The sequence below is a fragment of the Pempheris klunzingeri genome, chromosome 2 (genome assembly GCF_042242105.1).
Source record: "Pempheris klunzingeri isolate RE-2024b chromosome 2, fPemKlu1.hap1, whole genome shotgun sequence".
Classification (NCBI taxonomy): domain Eukaryota; kingdom Metazoa; phylum Chordata; class Actinopteri; order Acropomatiformes; family Pempheridae; genus Pempheris; species Pempheris klunzingeri.
Window position 1 is genome coordinate 27572492 of NC_092013.1, and position 22063 is coordinate 27594554.

Below are 22063 nucleotides of genomic sequence, written 5' to 3' on the forward strand. Positions count from 1 at the left end.
TGCAAAAGTAATAACGTTTAATTCAAATAAAACCATGCAACAGGTCACCATCACCCTGATTAGATTCAACCCGTTATAAAATAAACATCCAAAGCCATACATTGCGTTCAGTGGGCATTCACTGTATAAGAGAAGAGACGACTCCATGGAGTATACACAGGTCAGCCCAGAGACTAAAGAAACAAAGACAAGAACCAAAAAACAGCAACAAAGAAAAAAAAAATATATCACAGCTCCTCCTGCTTCACACAGGCCACAGTACAGTGATGATCCTGCAAAGGTGCCAAGCACACAAACTATGGTCTCTGAAGAGAGAAAGCATAAGGACCTGTTTGACATCCTCCACCCCATCCCCCTCCCACTGGCTGCTAATAATCAATCACTATCACAAAGCGCTATGAACCATATGGCACACAGAAGACAAGTCTGAGAACATGAGTGATGAGCCAGTAGTGCCCTGTTGATACATACGTCGCTGAATGTCTAGTAGCAGTTTATTCCCATGTACCGGACATGCACTCTTTTAAGGAAGGCCCGTCAAATTCACATCATCGGGATTGCGGAAGCTGGGGAATTTGAGACTGACATGCCCCGGGAGACCTAGCAAAGCATTCTTTGGGGTACTTCTTTTTCTCTCTGACGGGAATGTGTCAGCATACTGCGAGATGTTGAGGTTTGGTGTTCAAAAAATAACTCCGAATGATCCAAACATTTAACTTTTCAGTCAGAGTTACAGTATATTTGTTTTGCTAGTAGTGAGCTGATTCAAATCCCTTACCACAATACCCATATTACAGGGACTGTCATCACTTGTGAAGAATCCAGCGTGCACACTCATAATTGGTACACTCAACCAGGTCAATTGTTAATTTACTGTCTGGATGTATGACACAAAGAAAATAAAAAAACAACATTAGTAAGATGTACAGTATTCTTGTTTCGTAATGTCTGGTCTGCTGAGGACGTCGGGTTCACCTGCGTGTCTCTCCCTCTGTCCAATGGGAGGCTCTCAAGAAAGGAAGTGGAAGTTGAGAGTCTTGGATTACATGATGGTTGTGTAGGTTGAAAATGGTAGAATCAGTGTTACATATTTAAGATGCAATGTGTCTGTGTGCGTGTGTGTCTGTGTTTGTTTCTATACCTGTGTGTTTGTGTGTGTGTGTGTGTGTGTGTGTGTGTGTGTGTGTGTGTGTGTGTGTGTGTGTGTGTGTGGATGACTGGGAGGAATAGCAGCAGGAGCCTCAGTTGCTGTACACCTGGCCTTCAGGCGGTTGGGTGAGCCTGTTGTTCTCTTTCATCATCATGTGCTGTCTCAGCTCCTGCAGCACCGTCCGGATGTTGTAGGTGCTTTTCCACCTGCTCAGCGATGCCAAGGCCTTTCTGTCCACCTGAAAGGAGGGGGATCTTTCTGTTACGGCCTCTATAAGACACCTATTGGGCGGCCTGGCATCAACATTAAATATGCAGAATACAGTTTTAGGCTAAGGCAGTGTGTCTGCACGGAGAGTACGATTCAGTATAAGAAATATAAGACTAATGGGAGCTCCTAACTGGTCAGAACAGCAGAGAAAAGTCAGAGGTAGTCCAGACAAGTCCTCAGTCTGGTTGTGTCAGTGTTTCAGAAGAATACAATGATTATGAAATGTTAGAAGCATATTTTGGTGCTGGGGGCTGATGATGTTCCAAACAGCTTTCATGGTGCTACTGTGTGTGTATGGAGGAATATTTTATCAAACACGTCACCAACCACTAATTACATTCATTTATAGACATGACATCTTTAACAGGGTCAACTTTACCCCTTCTCTCCTTTTTTCAGTTGCTCCCAGCAGCTTTGTGAAAAGGTAATAAGAGGAAACTCTTAGCTAGGAATGTTTAGGACCATTTAAGAGGGGCCCTCGTGGTAAGTGGTAAGTAAACATGGTGCCTGAACCTTAGTCATCTCTTTCACTTACATTTAGACCAAGCTACAGTACAGCTACAGTTGTTCGAAGTACTTTGATTTGTTTGGTTTTTAGTTCTGTGGGTCAGTCAGTGACAGATATTGACTGCCTTTACAAATCACAGAAGGCTTCCTTAAACAGAATGGTCAGTCAGAGCTGTGCTATACATAGAGGGTTCACTGATGCATGTGAAACTCTGTGCTGACATGCAAATTCACCAGTCCAACTGCAACATGCATGGCAGATCAAAAAGTACGACATCAGAGTCTCTAACATGAGCAGGTAAGTAATCAACTCTTCAACAACTTACTACTAAAAGCAACCATTATGACTGAAGCACAAGTCAAGTCTTAACCCTGGAGAACCCAAGAACCCTTTTCTTCTTTGGAAAATTATGAACTATGCATTAAATGACTGCTATAAGTTCACTGAACACCAACATATCCACTTTTTCAATTTTAACCCTTTATTCCCTAATTTAGGATTAGGGCCAAATTTGACCCATTGGGCTTTAGGTGTATCATTTCAAAGAATCACAATAACAAACACTGTCAATGCAAACTATTTTAAAATCAGTTAACCACACAGCTACATTTAACAATGTTTTTTTTGCATGTTAGAACTGGATTTCAAATGTACAAACACACTTTGGCCAATGGAAACAAGAACACAAGGCCAAAAAACTAACACCATGGGTCTTTGCTTATCAAAAAATCTGTTCTGCTAGAGAGAGGAACTCACACTAGACATTGTGGTAGTCTTTGAATTTCTTTTTTTGTTGATGCAGAGAGGAACTGCACATTTTTCACAGTGCATTTCAGTTTTGAGGTCCTTGCACACAGCACATCGACGGCAATTTACTTATTATATCTATTTATATATAAAATACGTAATAAGTTATTATATTATTATAGTTATTATAAGTATTAGTCTCTGGCCCTGTACTACCGAGGTAACTTAGTAAAATAGATTATACAAATGAATTTATTTCAAGGCTTTAGCCAAATACAGGACTGTCACCATTCTCCATCTACAAAGTCACTCAAAGAACCAAAGGGTCATTTTTGACCCGACGTTTTTTAACCCATACACCCAGAGGGTCATTTTTGGCCCATCGTTTTTTGAACTAGCTCAGAGTTGCTAATTTATCCAAAAAGAATAGAAAACGTACTTCTAGGCATTCTGCAAGCTAATACTAAATAGATTAACAAAAAATACACAATTTTACCAACCACTGGTTTGCTGAGAAGACGATTTTGTTCGGGAAGGTTTCCAGCTCAACGAAACAGCATGTGGTCAGTCATCTTGTCACTACCACTCTGGCTCATGTCAGTTCAATATTCATCCACTAAGTGTCTCTATGCAGAGGTCAGAAGTGGCACTCTGGGTTTTTGAAGTTAAATTTGACATTTTTTTTTATGTTCATTTTGGGTGGCAGCAATTAACAGCGGCCAAATTTGACCCCGTGGGTTCTCCAGGGTTAAATTGAACTGGCAGTAGCAGGTCCTACTGGGAGCAGAGCAGGTGTATTATGTGTATACTGCACTGGTCAGATTCAGTCCACAACAGACCAATAAACACTAACAATGAATGATCTAACTTAAAATGATGATGGTGGTGAAATGTGGATACTCACCACACCATTTGAACTGTGTACGCAGCCCAGGTTGATCTTGTTCACAAAGCGGACGACAGGGGGATGCTCCGGATATTTGACTCCACATTCCATTTTCAAACTGTATATCCTGTTTTCATACACAGTCTGCAATAGAAGAAAGCAGGTTAGCTCTAAGAGTGACAGTCAGGTAGCACTGACTACTGCAACATCTGTGTGAACACAGAAGCTGATTTTAACTTTAAAAGTCTGAAAGAAGCTGCACAGACAAATCTGAGTGCTGGTTCTTAGGAACAGGGTCGAGTGATGTGTTCATCTTGGGGAAACTACTGCCGTTACAAGCGGTGTACCAACATCTTTATATGCTGTAACACTTGCTCCCACATTACAGGAAGATGGTTGCCATTTTCAGTATTGCAAAGCTTACTAGTGCATGCATGGATTTTATTTCTAAACCACACAAGGAAGTACGACATCATCCTTAACTCTCTACAGGGTTGACTGAACAATGCAAATGCCACCCACAATGTTGGCTCTCAGGAAAACATGCTTCTTGCATACTGCAGCAGAATCTGCACAAAGTAAGAGCTGAATGAGCCACACTAACTGACAAACAAAACCATTGTGCTAGATTGCTATTTCTCATGTAAATCAACAATTGGTTGGATCTCATTTTAAAGACAAGCACGCTTCATAAGCTGATGCTGGTGCTGTGCTGTGCTGTTTTGAGGGCAACAACACAATGGGAGGTGTTGTTTACCTCAATGACTTGTGGGAGGTTCACCCAAACCAGTAGCAAAAATCCATATCTTGATGTGTTAAAAGCCAAAGTTAAAGTTAGGCTTTAATGGTAGTTGCTTATGTCCAGGGGCTTTTTTTTTTAAAAGTTGCCCTACTTGGTACTTGACAGTTTCTAGATCAACTCATCTGCAGCAAGAAGTGTTACCACAACTGCTCTAATAACCCTGCTATTTGATCATTAGCTGAGAGAGATCTGAAACCTCATGTACCATATGCACTCCATTTAAGGGTGTTTCATCACTCTTATTAACCAGAGTTTTCTATTTGCTACTGCTGCATGTTAAAAGATCCCTTTGACATGAAGTATTTCTAAAATCCAATGCGATGTGGGAAGCACACTGGCCAACCAAGGAGAAGAGCAGTATGATGCATTTGAGTGCCCTGGGGGTGGCACACCTTGGCGGGGCCGATGATCATGCCATTCCAATGAGTTAGCGTCATGTCGTCATCATCTGCCGGACCCCAGCTCACTGTGCCGTCTCCACCTCCCTTCTGACCTTCCTCTAGTTCATCCAGCAGCCGAAAGGTGCGAGGAACTACAACGTCTTCACACACACACACACACACAGACACACACAGACACAGACACACACAGACACAACACAGAAATGGGTGTAAGTTAAACACTTCTGTCTGATGACACACTTGGAGAAAATCCAGTCACGTCACACTCAGACATTCCCCTGAATAGAAGCTGCTAATTGAAAGCTAAACTCAACTAAAGAAAGGTTTGTGGGGGGGGGGATACATGCCTCTAGTATCATCACATAGTTTAAAAGCTGATAATATTTTTTTTAAATCAACAATCATCAACTATCAACTTCCAACCTCCGTCCTAAAAGAACTCTGTCGGGTAGGATTAGAAGATTTCACTTTAATTTCCTAGTTTAAATCATCAGTGTTCCAGGTCAACCAGGTCAGGATGATGTGATGTGTGTGACTGTGTTGTTGAACTCCAGCTTCTGACTCTTGTTATAACACGCTGACTAATTCCAGCCTCAGGCTTCACCCCGGGAACAGCTCCTGTCCGGTATGGCTGCTTTCCAAGCATACCTGTTCCACCAGATTTCCACGCAAGTGGGAGAAAGAGTCTTCATGTGCTCCTTTCTTGAGAAACTAAACACTTTTAGAAGTTTAAAGGATCCATTTATTGACCGTCAACCAGGGAGCCTGTGGATAGGTCTAACACCTGGACGGCAGAATCCACCTGCTGCGACATCCAGGTGAACAAGTTCAAGCTAACCAGGCATGCGAAATATTCAGTATTACTGAATTTACACTGGGACATTATCACCAGTCGTCGCTGCTGTGATTGTATCAGCAGGATTATAAGATGAGCCTTCGTTGTTGGCACCATCGTCCCTCAGACAGGATGTGACGGCTGCTCCACCGCAGCAGCGCTGATGTTAGCTTTCACTACTACTGACTACATTATGCTGCTACTAGTTAAAGCTGCTGCCGATTGAACTGTGAGATGTAACTCATTAAGGCCAGATGTTCTCATTAACTAAACGGAAAGACTGTGTAACATTTCAGACTGACGAGCTACTTCCGAGCATCTCTTCCGGGGTGCTGTGCCTCTGGCTGCTGAGCGTTATCACCGCAAACTGCTTATCTACACACCTAACTAGGCGTCGCCACACTCCGAACAAAGTAACCCACCAACACTCGGACTAATGTGATCTGTGGTGTAGATCTGATCCCGATGGAGCCGTTTCTCTGATCGGTGATGCACCGTATGTGGTGACCCGTCAGACTGTGTGACCCGCGGGGTTGGTGGTGTTGAGGGGCGAAATGTGAAGGTGGGAACATCGGGTCCGGACACGGAGTCACACAGATGACCGAAGACGGTGTAACGTTAAGCTTCATAATGGCACGTCAAGGCTGCTGCAGATGGCTGAGTGTTGGGCGAAAACTGTGGGCCAGCTTAGCCTCCAAATGAACTAGCTATCAGTGGAACCGACAGCGTTTCCTTCCCACTGAGAACTGTTAGAGTCTAAGCTGGACTGCAGCTGGACTCCAGGGACTGACGGACTAGTATTCAGCTGCTACGGTAGGCTGGAAAATTAACCTTTTATGCTAAATCAAGGGAAAGATAGAGTCTGAAGTGTCGGTGAAGTCGGCTTACCTGGTCTGGCGGTCGCCATCTTTGTCACTGCTGCACGGAAGCGCGCACGCACGATGTTCCATTGCGCGTGTCCGCCAGAAGAGAATCTCTGCTCATAAGTTAATGTTTAAAGAAAGCACAACTGTCCTTTAAGTTGCTCCATGATAGTTTTTGGTTTCAAGGACTGCGTCAGTTCCTCGTGCGCTGCCCCTCACCGCGTCCGCTGTGACACCGAACTTTATCCAGTCGGGATGCAGCTGATGGAGCTGATGGAGCTGATGGAGCAGCGGCTGCTCCGGATTTATTTTTACATTTTTTTTTTTATGAAGAACCATCGGTTGGTTCAAGAAAGGAAGATATCAGGAGAACATGTGAGTTTTCCACAGTGTGAGCACGGACAGCCGTGACACAGCCCGGGGTCCACACTGACGGAGCTACTTTATCGGAAGTACGGGAGCGCCATCTACTGGACAGAGGAGGTAGTGTTAAAGGAGCTCCAGTCACAGCTGTTCATACTAACGCTGATACACAGTCAGCTGTAAACTGAGCACACTATATACTAACACATGAATGAATAAATAAGGGAGTTGACAAAACAATCTCACCAATAGATTCAAGATTCAAGATGTTTATTTGTCATGTGCACAGTAAAAAAAACACGGTGGTAACACTGAGCAATGGAAAACTTACTTTGCTCGTTTCCCTCCACATAGACAAAAACAATTATAAATATAAAAACAAAGGCAATGTACAGAAGAATAATTTAAGAAGAAAAGGAAACAAACAGTGTATTAGAGTTTGATTGCAGTTCACCAGTGCAAAAAGAAAAGTATTTAAGTACTTGTAATGTGCAGTGTAGTGATTAGAGGTAATGTGCAGTGTAGTGATCAGAGGTAATGTAATGTACAGTGTAGTGATCAGAGGTAATGTACAGTGTGGTGATCAGAGGTAATGTACAGTGTAGTGATCAGAGGTAATGTACAGTGTGGTGATCAGAGGTAATGTACAGTGTGGTGATCAGAGGTAATGTGCAGTGTGGTGATCAGAGGTAATGTACAGTGTAGTGATCAGAGGTAATGTGCAGTGTGGTGATCAGAGGTAATGTGCAGTGTGGTGATCAGAGGTAATGTACAGTGTGGTTCACAGTGCCTATAGATCCATTTAATATCAGTGGTGCTCTCGATCATGTGTATAACTGTGTGTGTGACAAATAAAGGTCTTCAGTCTCGTATCATACACAATCTTGTTTGCTTTTACATTCTTTTCATTCATTTTTCATTCATTGGTGAACTTTTTATTATTTGTAATCCATTATTATTATTATTTATTATTTGTAATTGAATGACAATTGATCTGGGTCATGTTTTTTATATATTAATCGTGTTAATTCTTGTAGCACACATGTTCTCCAAATATATATATATATATATATATATATATATATATATATATTAATAATGATTGTCAGAGTACTCTAATTTTTACAGAGAGGCCACATATAATCCTCTATATTTGTTATTTTAATACTAGAAAATAGTTGTATCTAGATCTGAATATAGATCAAAACATACATGGTGACAGATGTGTTGGTTGTCTGCTGGCAGCCATGATTTATAGGGAATTCTGTAGGTCCCCACCTATAGACCTTTTGATGACAGACACTTGGACTTGTCATAGCATAGGTATAATTAATAAAGTTAACAATGCCTCTGCTCATGTGATTTTTCTGCTGTGACAACTCAGAATCTCTGCTGTGAAAAACCCTATTCCCAAAAAGCAGGTGAACTGATTTATCTGATTTATCTTGTCAAACGAGTGACCTTTTGTTCGTGTGCTATGTTGGTAATTCGGGACAGATTGAATGAAATTTGACTAATGACAATGTGTTTCGCAAAACATTAAAAAACAGAGGAAAGTCTGTTCGAGGGTTAGTCACAATAGATCTGTCTTGAGCACAGGATGCCTGGAAAATTGCCTGGAGTTTTGCATCTCTGCCTCATGGTTCAGGAGTTTTGTGTTTCACGAATAGCCACACGGTGGCGCTATTAGATGGGAAACATCACCAAAAACTAACTGATTCTTCTTTGACACACACTTAACTTTTCACTGACGTTCACGTGTGCATTTGGAGGTGGCCTGCAGACAAATGTACAAAGGGACAAAAACAAATGGCACAGACAAGGAGAAATACCTGTTCTTTGTTTTGAAACAGGAACACCTTCCCTAGTAGAATTCCAGGATTATTTCATCGAGCACTGTCAACCCTATTGTTCGGACTGGTATCCTCTCAACCAGTCTCTAACTTATTGAAATACCAGGTCATTGCCTGTAAGTTTTTCCTCTAAATGTGCTCCATGAACCTTCAGTGACTGAAGAAAAGTCCGAGAGATGTTTGACTTACAGCTGAGTTTGTTTTCATGCCTATCAGCTATGTGTGAAAGCACATTAGAATTGAGACTGAATAGTTTGGATCTGTGTTTGGGCTTGTGATAATGAACATAGTGGGAGGGGGGAGGCTGCCCCCGCACCCATTCACACCCACTATTACCCACACCTCCCCCAGCCATCCATCGCCTACCAGCCAGCCTCCCACCGTCCATCCCCCATCCCAGCCAGCTCACCCAGCTCCTATCTCCTTTCTAAAGACAAGTTGGTTCTCAGTGTGACCGAGAGCTACATGTGTGTGTGTGAGCTTTGGGGATGAATGGCCCAGTGTTTTTCACAGGGACATGAATACAGTGTGTTGCTCCTGACACACAGACATGCTCATTCACACTCTGCTTTTCCACTTTTCAAACTAACTTCTCTGTCGCCCTGCTATGAATACAAGCCTGTGCCGAGAACACACAAATCCACACAGACTGAGGGGTCCCCACTAGACTTCATGGGTATGACGGTACTATCAACCTCAGAGATGTGTATTACCCACATACAGTGTTTTGTGTATAGTTTGCAGGCTTGAAGTGGCAGCTCTGACATGTTCTTAACTGTCTCCACCTTGCTGTATCAAAAGCTCATTTCTGAGTAATTCCTTCTCTCCAACTCTGCAGCCAAACAAACAGTATGTCCATTGATGTTTACTTGTTTTCTGAACTTGAGAGTTTCTACTGATTTTGTTTTTATCTCTACTCCACTTGTGTTAAGTTTCTTTGGTGTACACCAAAATAACAAATGTAAATGACAGAAGATGTTTCCTGCAAAAAGTTCTACCCGTTACAGGGCTTACTGAATAGTTTGAGGAGAATGAAAATTCTGTGATTCCCATGCTCTGGCCTTCACAGTCACTTGACTTCCTATGGACAGCGCTCTCCTCCACCGTCACCCAGTGAGAGATCTTTTGTCTGACGGAAGGATGCTGCTCATCCCTCCAGTAGAGAATCAATGCTGAGGACCACTGATGCTGTTGTGGAGGCTCAGGGTGGAGCAAAACTTCAATTCAGCAGAAGGCAAAATAAACGAACAAACAACATCATCATTTCTGCTGGCTTTCATTTTTAACTGTGGAGCTTTGTGCAAAACACATCAGCAGAGCAAAGGCTTTTCTTTTTGCTTTCATTTGTCACCTGCTTGTATGCACATATACTGAATATACACTACTCACAAAAAGTTAGGGATATTCAGCTTTCAGGTGAAATTTCAGGATGAACCTAAAATGCATTCTAACCTTTCCAGGTGAACTTAATGTGACCTTCTCTAAACCTTTGAATGCACATGTCCAACTGTTCAGTGTTTCAGTACTTTCTGCACAAGTTGCTGTTCTCTAACAAGAAGCTTAACAGCAACATTCACAACAGGTTTGATCCATGAATCCACCAATACATTTCCTGCTTCAGTTAGAATTGGTATTTAAACAGTCCTCCTCATCCTGCTGTTCACATTCTGACATCATGAGACCAAGACGACACCTAACAGTTGATCAGCAGCACCTCAACACTGGAGGCTTCAAACAGGAAGTCCTCAGACGGAGGTGTTCACTGAGCTTAGAGGGTCACAGAGTGTCATCAGGAGGTTGGAACAGTGATACAGAGACTGGAAGAGTCACAGAAAGGAGAGGAGTGGACGTCCTTTGGCCACATCCCAATTTATTGAGACACTGAAAATGTTTTGTTGTGGTATACCTACCACTGTTGGTAGATTTTCTCTCAATAAATTGTTTAAGATGAATAAAATTACCATTGCATGCTTCTACTTAAATGCCCTACTTTCATGATATAATATCACTGTAGCATTAACTTTTTACATTTTCCATATATTTCACCTGAAAGTCGAATATCCCTAACTTTTAGTGAGTAGTGTATATGCAAACCCCTTGATACATATGAAAATATCTGGTTATTTGGATTTACTGATAGAGCATCTCTGCTCTGTCAGTGAGATTGTAGGATTCTTTGCTGCATGGAGTCCTAAAGAATCCACACATTTCTGGAATCTAGCGTGCATTGTATTAAGCGAATTAGATTTTTATAACATGATCAACTATACCGAGCCATCATCTATATCTATACAATTTAAACGTAACAAATATTACTTTACGCTGTACACACAAAGACACATGATATCTTTTTATTGAAATATTAAGGACAACATTTGTTTATTGCAAAGTTTACTGACATATATTTGTACATAAATATCATAACTCCAATGGTACACTGTATTGCAGGAGCAGAGTAGAGCCCGCTGTTGTTGTCTTGCCTTTGAAATGGGGGCAGGGAGGGGTGGTGGTTTTAAGGAGTGGCATGGTGGGTGGGGCTGAGTGATCTTTGAAGTGAGCATAGCTTATCTAGCTTCAGCCCTCATTACAGGAGAATTAAGAGAGGGGAGATAAAAGGCGTCTTTTCACAAGAGGGGACAAAGATACAGAGGGAGACAGAGCGGGAGAGAGAGAGAGCCTCCTTAGCGAGGAAAAGTGTGTGCAGCGGGTTTTGTGATCTCTGTGTGGTCTCTATTGATATGCATGTGATGTCTCAGAGCATGACACGTCCTCTGTAAATGGAGGAGCAGATGAGGACTGGATCCTGAAATTATCACAGCTTCAGTTCCAGTCATGCCATCTTAATGCTTAATGAATGCTTGTTTCATACCTCATGATAGCTGAAGACTGGCGTACAAACCAAAAATAATAAATGAACAAAAAGGCAATACAAAGCATGAATGTGTGGATGGCCACTGGAAATCACTGTATTTATTCATATCTTTTATTTAAGCTAGCCGACAATATAGAGCTTAGAAACTCAAAAGTAGTTGGGACATGCACCCCCATGGGTCTTTGCTCAAGACAACTTAGTGTTAAAAAAAAAAGTATCAAATTAACGAATCCATCTCACAGCTTTCATCTTTTACGGTGGTTTAACACTGTAGGGCTGCTGGTTTAAATGGCCGTTTGTGAAGTGACAAACTTTGGGGATCAGACCATGTGAGTTGTATGTTTTGCAATAAACACCTCCTGTGCAATACCTTTTTTATATTTGTTATATCCCTTGTTTTTGCACTACTTCTGACACTTTGTTTCTTCTGCACCTTGTCTGTCTCTTAACTCTCTGCTACTGGAACAAGTGAATTTCCCCTGTGTGGGATAAATAAAGTCCATCTCATCTCATCTCATGTCATCTCATGTCATCTCATCTCATCTCATCTCATCTCATGTCATCTCATGTCATCTCATGTCATCTCATGTCATCTCATGTCATCTCATCTCATCTCATCTCATCTCATCTCATCTCATCCCATGCATGTCTCCAGTTGGCCAGAAGGGGTCTGCCATGCACCAGGCATTTTCAAGCAGCTAATGTTGCCTTCACACACTCGGTGAAATGTCGGTCTTACCACTACATCGCAAGCACACAACACACCAACACCATAGTGGAAGCCTAAATGTGACATGACGTGATTTCAGTGACTGGCCTTGCTTCCCCTCGTGAGAACAGTGTTCATCTGCTTCTGCTTAGGGAACAGTTCAGATTTAGCTCTGCGAATACAGTGTCCTCTCTTTTTGTAGGCAGAGAAGAGCTGTAATAGTTCATTATCAACACCAGGGGTGTTAAAGATTTAGTTTGGTACAAGAACAGGTTTCTCCAAAGTATTGCAACTACCAATGAGATGTGCTTGACCTGGCCTGGTGGCCACATCTGGAATGTGAACCAAATGATTCAGTGTAAAAACCCAACAGAGCAGTGGCTCTAAGAAACACCCCCCTCCTTTTCTTTCTTTTTTTTTTTAAAGCATCTTTGGCCATTAGATTTATATCTAATGATTGCTTTAAGTTTTGTCTGAAAATTTCAAGATGAGTATACAGAAGAGCATTAGTTAGCCACCATGCTACAACTGCACTTTGCATCAGGGTCTTGAATGCAACACTTTTCTTTGGTTTGCTATGGAAATCTGGTCTTGATCTGTTTATTTCACCTTAAAGCCAAAAATGAGAACGAATTACTTAAAAAAACAAAAAGAAAAAAAAAAACAGTACTGCAGGCTTACTCTACCGTCTGACTAGTTTATGGGGAAAAAAACGAGGAGCACTTGAAGGCAGCATGATACATCCCCTTTGCCAAACCCCTTTTTACGCCTGTGGAGAAGTGGGCGCTGAGCGCAGCACCGAACCATTCCCACCACCGCTCACCGGCTACATGTGGGGGGAAGAAACCTGCTGAGAGAAACCGAGCGGAGGAAAGAAACTAAACCAAACATTACTTTTTACTGCTTGGAATAACTGCACTGATTTTTTTTTCCTCACAAAAGCGTTAGGCGAGCAAACAAGTGAAAGTTGGATGCGTGAGAGGGAATTTACAAGTGTAGACTGTCCGACAATGGAGTTTGTGATCTCGTAACCTCGAGAAATAACGTTACGCTGTTTGGCTAACTTGTCTACACGTACAAGCACCGGTTGCGGACAAACTGGATACTGTTAATGAACCCGGCGGAAAGTTCGCTGCAACGAGGAGCAAAGCGGCGTTTTGAGCAAGTGACTGAAGAGTTGTAGACGGAGCAAGGTGAGTGGCAGTCTGGGATGTGTGGTCCGCCTCTGCTGAGCCCGGTCCACTCTAGTCCTCAGTTATTTCACTGACAATTACAACTGCGTATGTTTCCCCACTTATTCCCAACTAAGTGACCGCGCGTCTGCCTAAAAATAGAAATATAGCTAAATGAAGTCGTAACGTTACTGGAATAACTTTTTTTTTTTTTTTTTTTATAGCCATAATCATCTTGGTGTGCGTGTTTTAACCTGTGACAACTTTTCATTCAGGCTTTTTGCTTATTACGCGATATTAGCTACATTAGCCAAGTTAGCTCAGTGAAAGCGCAGACACGGGTCCTTTGAGCTGGCTAACCGATCCACCACCCGTCCTCTAGGCGTCGTCGCTCCGACGCACGAGCTCTCATGAATGTCCAGAAACGCTGTTTAATGGGAGGTGTGGGCACCTTGTAACAGTGATTACAGGCGAAGGGGTAAAACAGAACCTCCAACCCTGGCCCGGGTCCAGAAAGTCTCAACTTGTCAGAGTTGGTTAGCGCAGTGGGGAGAGCAGCCGGCTCATCCCTCTGAGACACCGGGATGCACCGAGCCAGATGATGATTTTAACTTTGCTCTTTCTCTCTAATTCCCTTCCTCACATTTCCTCCCGACCTAAACAAGCCGGTTTTACATTTAGTGCCTCATGTAAAAACGTCCCAAGGTTAATTTAGTAGCTGAGTGAACAAGTCAGCCAAGTCTAAAAAGTGAGAGTTCTAAATCAAAGTGTGCTTTTATGTCTGTAACCATTGATGAGCAATGTCTGCCCATACATAACTAAAACAGAAATGGTCATAGTTTTCATTGCTATTCTCTTCATGGAACATACATGATAACAGGGAGATAGAAAAAAAACTTTATCACAGCATAAGAAGCATAAGAACTTTTTATTTTAGTAGATTAATGAGCTGACTGCATTGCAATTAAAACGGACCTGCTGACAAATTGAGCTGCATAAACTACAAATGAAGGCAAATAAGCAGTCAGAAATCCTGAAAATGATTAAAATCAGCAGAGATTCTGCTGTGGCCTGAAATGTTACTCTTTAAGATCAAAGGTCAGACACAGGTCACTATATTATTGTGTTAAGTCACTAATTTGTGTAATATTTCATTGTGACTATTAATATACTCTTGGTTACAAGTGTCATGGCTGACAGTCCATCAGAAGGGCCTCCAGTGAGAGTGGGTGACCTGTGTTTTTGCCTCCCATGGGTGATGGTCTCTCACAGCCTAATGCCCTCTTAAACCACGGCCATCTGCCCATATTGCCTCATAGCAGAATTGATGGCTTAGTATAAGCCAGGAAATGAGTTGGAATATCCCCTCCTGATGATGATGATGATGATGATGATTGCTCATTTATTTGGGATTGTAAGTAGCATAGGGAAAACTAGGATTGTGCTGGCTAGCCTTTGTGCACGCTTACGATTGTCTGCACTTTTAAATGAAAGCAAATTTTCAGACTTCTCACATTTATTTTTGAATGCAATGATAAAACAAGACTTTTATTAACACTGCATTTATTTTATTTTTATAAAATGTAATCTGTAAGTGGTTAATCCCTACAAATATTTAAAAACATTTTTAAGTCTAACACATTTTGGGGATGGTGTCATTTTTGACAGCAGCAGAGAGCCAGTAAAGCCTTCCATTGCTTCCTTGAGTTTAAGTAGTGGTTCGTGTCAGATTATGGGTGTATGCAATTAGAAAGGATGTGTAAGTAGAGTCTCTGAGACTTCAGTGGAGTACATGTTTTCATTGCCCCCGAAGTGAGTCACTGTTTCTTAACAGAACTAGTAGCCAGCATGCTCTTGTACTTGTACCTGGATAAAGTCACACACCAGGACCCAGAGCTGTCTGGACTTGTGAAATGACCTCTGGACCTGTGTATAAATGCTGTCATTATGGTGTGCACATTTGACCTTTTAAAGGCTTGACCTGCGGTGACCCGAGATGTAAGAAATGGAATTTTAAGAGGGTGCCAGATCAATGAAGGAAGCTATTTGTTGTTTCAATCACTTCTGTTTGGAAAACCTGCAGAAAAAAATCTTACTTGCATTAAAAGAATAATTTCAGGACCAGTTGATTATTACCTTCTGTTGTGTTCTATTAGAATAATACAGCAGTAATAAAATAACTCCCACCGTAGGCAAACATTGTAAAAGTTGTGAACACTAAACAGATTGTTTGCATATAATTGATTTCATTTAACTTATAAGTAGCAACTTCACAGGTGTCAGGATTTAACAGACAGGATTCGTGACAGCAGGGGTGGTAAAGTGCCTCTGCAATAAACAAGAGTCACCTCACAAATTCTGTCACAGTCAAGGTGTCAAAGGGCAAAAGGTTAAGGGGGTTGGGTGTCGACTGCTCTTGTTCTCTGTGTCTGGCAGCTGGAGGGACTGCAGGGAGCATGTGGTGTCAAAACCCTTCATCAGTACCCCGCTTCCAACCAAACAAATGTCCTTTATGCAAACTTTACTCATCAGTCGAAGCGAGGGTGTGAGGGCAGACGTTGTCTGAGAGGGTAAAGGAACACTCCTGTGATTTGTCTTGCTTCGCATCCGTCCTGACATTTAGGCCATCAGTCTGGCCATGAACAGGTGGGGAGACATCAAGAGGGGAGGGACTGAGGGTTTGATAAACTGTGACTGGCTGGCGATGGCACTAGATCATCATCTTGGATGTTGATTAAGCATCTGCACAGTCAGGACAGAGCTGTGTTTGAAGCTGTTCAGAACAGCCACACTTGAAGGTAGGGTGAAAAGCCGGCGTCGCATAAAGAAGGGAGAGGAGACCTTGTTAAGATATGCAGATAAGTTATAACGCACATTATCAGGAATAGCTATGTGAAGAGTGAAAATTGAGGGCTTGGGGGGAACTTCAAATCATGGTTTCATTCTCACCTCAGCACAGCTGGCCAATCACTGAGTGAGGTGGGTGTGAACGTTGGAACTGTTGGTTTACTGCTACTGACCACCTGGCAAGCAGTACAGTGAAACATACTGGCAGCTAAAGCCCCCTTCCTCTGTGATGAATAGAATCTTGTCACTAATATTTAAAATCCATCCGTAGATCCTGTTGAAATTTTAAGTTTAGATCAGTTTTGGAGTTTTGTCTGTCATTCAAGTCTTCAACTGTGGACATTTGTAAGGGGTATAAATCCACAGCTGCCCTTGCCAACAGGCCCTTTCTATGAACTAGTCTGATCAACTTTTTAATCATGACTCAGCCTTTACACCGTAGTGTCTTAGAATCTCCGATCATCCCATTTTCTCAGTGGATTACTGTGGACCAAGGTCCAGCAGGTGAAGTCAGTTAACAGGAAATCTGTGGATTTACATTCTCAATCAACTCTGCAACTAGTTTTTATCAGTCCTGTTGATCACCCCACAGGGGATCAAAGTACAAATATTTGGAAGGGCAGCCGAGACTCGACATGTGAACGCTAGGTTTGCCTGGCAGGGGTCGAGGGCTCCTCCACTCCCATGGTCAGATTAAATACTCAATTTAATTATGTCACTGAGCATTAAGTCAGTAACCTTATCAGAGTTCTCTGGCTGTTTAATGGGGCTTTGTGAGCCAACAGATGCACCAAGATTAGGGACAATATGCTGGTGGTGCAAACCCTGTGCGGAGGGATAAAAGACAGACACAGAATCTGATATGAGTTGCCCCTCCTGCTAGGTCCAACCACCAAGCTGTAGGACACCTCAAGATAGCAGACATTAAATATAACCTCATCGGACGACAGTGTAGTAGCTTATGTTTAACTCAAAGTGTATATTATTTGGAGATAGTTCATTGAAATTGGTAGTTTCATGCTCTGTGGTATATTGCACATTAGCTCTTTGCTCTATAAAAGTTCCATGACTATTAATGTAGTGATTATGCATATTTGTACATACAAACATTGAGATAAAAGTAAAAAGACAGCTCAGAGGGGTGAGTTTGTTTTGTTGCTTATTGATGTGGAGTTTCAGGCTGATTAAAGAGATCCCCTAAAGTCACAGCACCATGAATATGTGATGTTTCCAGCCTTCCTTTGCTCCTGGGTAGGCCTGTGTGAGGAGTGCTGCTGTGCCTGGAGAATCAGACTTGACTGGCTGTCCTCTCCAGTTACTGGTTGTCACATTTGGACTCTCTCACATCTCTCTGCATATTGCTTACGATGAACATTACAACTCTAAGCCCCAAGCTAGACAGGATGAAGCTCCTGTCTTTCCGTGTCCATTATCTGAATCAGCAAGCCTTGATTTTTTTGGGGGGGGCCTCAGGATTTTCTTTGATAACAAGAACTATGATAACACTCCTCAGGATTCTCTGAGGATTTAATTAGACAGGGTAGCCTGTTCATTATTCAGATATGTAAATGGAGACCCAGATACATGCGGTGCTGTGAATTGTAAAATAGATTTGAGTGTTGAAACCCCTTTGAAGCAGCAAGTGAAGTGCTCTGTAAGAGTGTGAATTATTAACTCATCAGGATACGCTGCATGCCTCCACCGCATGCAGCTCATGGGTTGTGTGTGTGCTACAATTGTTCCGTCATGAATGAAGCTGGTGTGTTTGCCTAAGGTCAGTGTTGAAGCAGGAGTACACGTGATGTGATCGTTTACCCAAGTGCAGTCTGCCTCCCAAGCTTTAACAGGACCGGCTGAGAATTACAAAAGAGCTCTTTTACTCGCTAATATCATTGATGTACATGATGCGTGAAGGCATTTATATGGCAAACATTAACAAAACTCAAGTTTGTGCAAGTATACTGTGTATTTATTAAGAAAAGTCTTTGTGTTGCTGTTTGTATTGAGACAGCATTAATCACTGGTATAATTAAGGAGTTTGACTTTGCACTCAAACATCAAAGTAAAATGACACAATAGAAGTGATTGAAGGAAACGGGGATCTAGTATTTGAAGTACACAGCAAGGTGAAAGAAGAAACTGAGCTGGAGCTGGTTATTTCGAGTGTCCTGGAAATAGAGGTCTGGTTTATTGGCTAATATTAATAGCTTGATAAAGTCTAGCAATGGCACTGAATGTGAACAGTGGACGTGCATGCTGTTCTGTTTATACTGCATTACATTTTACTTAAACCGTCTTAAAATTCTCCTGATTGAATCTTCAGTACAAACGATGAACAGCTGTATTAGGAAATATCAGTTTTTTTTTATATGAAGACAAAGGCACAATCCAGAGTGCATCAAACTTGAGGACATTTTAACTATTTATGTCTCCTGAGGAGCGTTTCTGGTAATGAAAACGTTAATCAACAGGCTAAAAATTACGTTAAAAAGCTATGCATTAACGGCGGGTTGAAGCTAAATATTACGCTTTGTAGAAACCTCATACAACATTCAGCAATTCAAAATCAGTTCACTGTCAGATTCTGGGCCAATTTCACTTGAATTCAGCAAACTATGGTTCAGTAACTTGTTCTGAATGGCTAAAACAAAGCATGCTGAATTTTCTGCAGCTCTGAACTCATGCCTTTGACCAGCTACTTCTTCATAGCGACGACAGCCTATTTGCTCAAATTATACTTCAGAGTCCACGAAGCCTCAATAGCCCGTTTGATATAAATGCCAGTTTCTGTGCAGGCCGTTCGTGGGTAGCCCAGGATTTATGACTGTACACATGAACGTATGCGCCGTCACGTTTGACCGCATCCGTGAATGCAGACACCCAGTGTAGTGTAAACACTAACCCTGTCCATGTCCCTGTCTACCTCTGAGTCCGTTTTCATCCGACCCTCGAGGGTAATGGGTATTGTATGTAGAGCCATTTGTCATACCAATCTCATAGAATATGACGAAGGCAAGAGGCAGTGATAATTAAAACGGAGTCAGAAACCAAAAGCTGTGTGTCTGTATTGGGTAACATTGAAGATATCATTGATGGAAAATGTTGAAATGGGAATTTCCACAACTAATGGCTCCTCCCTCTTCACTTTTTCTTCTACCTGAAGGCGTTTAAAATGATCTGATCTGTTTCCTTTTCCTTATATACCGCACAAACGCTGTCTTTCTCGCTCAGATCGATCTACATTCATACATCACTCTCTCTTGCAGAACTCTCTAGCAATTTCATCCGATCCTTTCTCTCCACCATTCATCTCTCCAAACTCAACACTCGACACTCTCTGCAGCTCTCATTTTCTCAGTATTCCCTCGTGCCTGCATTCATGCATACCTATGCTCCCGTATCATTTCCCATCTTTCTGCGACGCTGAAGCAGCCATTTGTAGAAGGCCGTCAGAAAAAAGAGGCCCGGCTAGTAAGATAGGGTGACATGGATGAGAAAGGCTTTGTCAATGCACTCACAATGAGAAGATGAGACCTCCACCAGGGGTAGGTGAGGGTGGAGGGAGCACTGAACACACACAAATATGCACACACAGTCGTCGTTCTGTACTTCTGTGCTCAGGTCCTTCACTTGAATGCATGAATTCCTCTACCCTTAATCTGGGTTTTAATCCCCTCTACTGTCTTAAAGCTAGCCTAATCTAAATCTGATCCTAATTGACCGTATTGAGAAATCTGGTTGACACAAGATTAGATAAATTGCATTGTAATTTTTGACTTTGATTCTATACTTGGCTCTACACAGTTAATTTGGAACTCAAGGTGTTTTAGGTTCAGTACCCCTGCTCCATCACTGTCCTTTTGTTACAGTCTTATTATTGATAAGTATCAGTGTCACTGTCTCCTATGTGTACAACCCAGGTGAATGTAACAGGTTCAGACCTGTTCCTCCGGCATTGTTGGGTGTCATGCATGGTAACACAGAACACCTAGATGAGGCAGAGGCAGAGATCCTTCAATAAAAATGGACTCATGATTTCTAATACCATATGAGTATTTGAAATTGTAAATTGTTTTTGACCCTCTGATTTTTCAATCCTAGTCTAAATTTAATGCACTGATACTAATATACGGGAATAGTAGTTGGGTCTAGGGATAGGATCGCTATTTCTGCAAGGGTGAAACTTAACTTTAAGGGCTTTTGTACCAGGTGGTTCACTGTATTTTGCAAACCAGAACATTTTGCATATGCATCAGTAAAAAGATGGTCAGCTCTACGACACATGATAATATTGTTTTTATGCAATGTGAGGTAAATGGTTATAAGACTAACCACTGCTGCAACAATGGTTAAGGTAGCGCTGATATTGATTTGCTATCACATTTACACTGGCTGGTTCTGGCCATCACTATGAACAATTTTGTAGTTTTTCAGTTTGATAATGTTTCATCTTTGTTTTGTATCCCCCTTAGTGCCAGGTGCTGAGAAATCTTTCTAACAGCTGGACAATACATCTGGTTCTGAATGGCCTCCTCATCCCAAACACTCACTAGGACCTGGATGTTTTAGTTTGACCAACAGGTTTTTATAAAGTATTGTTTCTCCTGATTGATACAGATACATTAGTAAAATTGGCATCTGCTGTTGTGTTAGTTGTAGTGGTCTTTGATGCAATGAGAGAACATATCTGCTCGACCAGTCATGATCAACAGTTCTTCCAGCAACCCCTGAAAGTACATTCAGTATAATCTCCTAAGCAGTGACTAAATGTAGTTCCGCAAACTCATCCTTGAAGCAGGCAGACAACAGTGGAAACAAAAGCCGAACCTGAGACAATGTTGCGCCACGTGTTATCAAGTTCCTACAGTGGAAAGGGACAGTTTGACAGCATGGCACACTGGCAAAATGGCTACACGTGAAAAGCTGCCAATATAGCCCCACCCCACAAAAACATCCTCACACTCAAGGTCTAAAACTCCTGTTACTTCTCACAGCTTTAGAAGAGCGTGATCGCACCATGCATAGATACTCAACACATATTGTCCATTAACTTTGGACTATGCATGCTTAAATTTTTTTTTTTTTTTGTCAGAATGTGTCAACAGCTCGGCAGTAGACAAAATATATGTGACGGTTTCTGCTTTTGCATTTTCCGTAACTGTGTGCACCTGCACATTCCTGCGCATACTCAACAGAGATGTCAGGAAATGCTAGAATGCTTGTATGCATGTAGTTTGCTTTTTTTTTTTTTGCATGTGTTTGTGAAAAACCTTTGCTGTGCATTTTCTTTGCAGCTTTGGAAGGGGTGGTCTGCAGGTCTTGTACCCCCTTCTTCTGCTCTCTGCAGGGGGGAAAGGGAAAGTGGCCATGCCTCTTTTGTTTCTTTTGTTGAAGAGGAGGCTGAAAAGACCAGCCAACCAGAGAGGGGGATTGCGAGAAAAAAGTGGGGGTTAGAGAGGTGAAGGCGTACCTCAAGGAAAGAGGGGGAAGGGGGAGGAGAGGGAGAGGAGGCTGTGAGAGTGTCTCCTCCCTTGTCTGTAAGTTTGAAAACAGCTGGTGTTTACTGCAGACTCCTTTTCTGTCTACTCAGAGGAAGGACAGGTGAGTGGGTGTGGCTGAGGAGTGCCTACCATCTGGAAGATAACTTCAAGCGTCCAGGCTTCTGCATCCAAACAGCTCCTTTGAAAATAAACTTTGTGAGGTTACCTCGAAAGTCAATCAAGTATTTGTGGGAGCATGTTGATTTTGAAACTTTGAGATTTATGGGCAGATTCATGGGCTGGTA

At 42.1% G+C, this 22063-nt stretch overlaps 1 protein-coding gene across 1 annotated transcript; it reads right to left on the reverse strand.

The window, feature by feature from the left end:
* ube2v1 (ubiquitin-conjugating enzyme E2 variant 1) lies at positions 1-6548 on the reverse strand. The gene is made up of 4 exons (XM_070849443.1): positions 6488-6548; positions 4756-4904; positions 3580-3705; positions 1-1388 (listed from the first exon to the last, which is right to left on the reverse strand). The coding sequence occupies exons 1-4, from the start codon at positions 6504-6506 to the stop codon at positions 1242-1244; spliced, it is 441 nt and encodes a 146-aa protein (XP_070705544.1). The 5' UTR covers positions 6507-6548; the 3' UTR covers positions 1-1241.
* Between the last annotated feature and the right edge of the window lie 15515 nt (positions 6549-22063).

What these genes read in the sequence shown, in the direction of transcription:
- ube2v1 (XM_070849443.1), bottom strand. An exon ending in TGATCATCGGCCCCGCCAAG is followed by an intron (nt 3,706 to 4,755) that starts GTGTGCCACCCC and finishes CTTCTATTGCAG; the next exon opens with ACTGTGTATGAAAACAGGAT. An exon ending in TACACAGTTCAAATGGTGTG is followed by an intron (nt 1,389 to 3,579) that starts GTGAGTATCCAC and finishes CCCTCCTTTCAG; the next exon opens with GTGGACAGAAAGGCCTTGGC.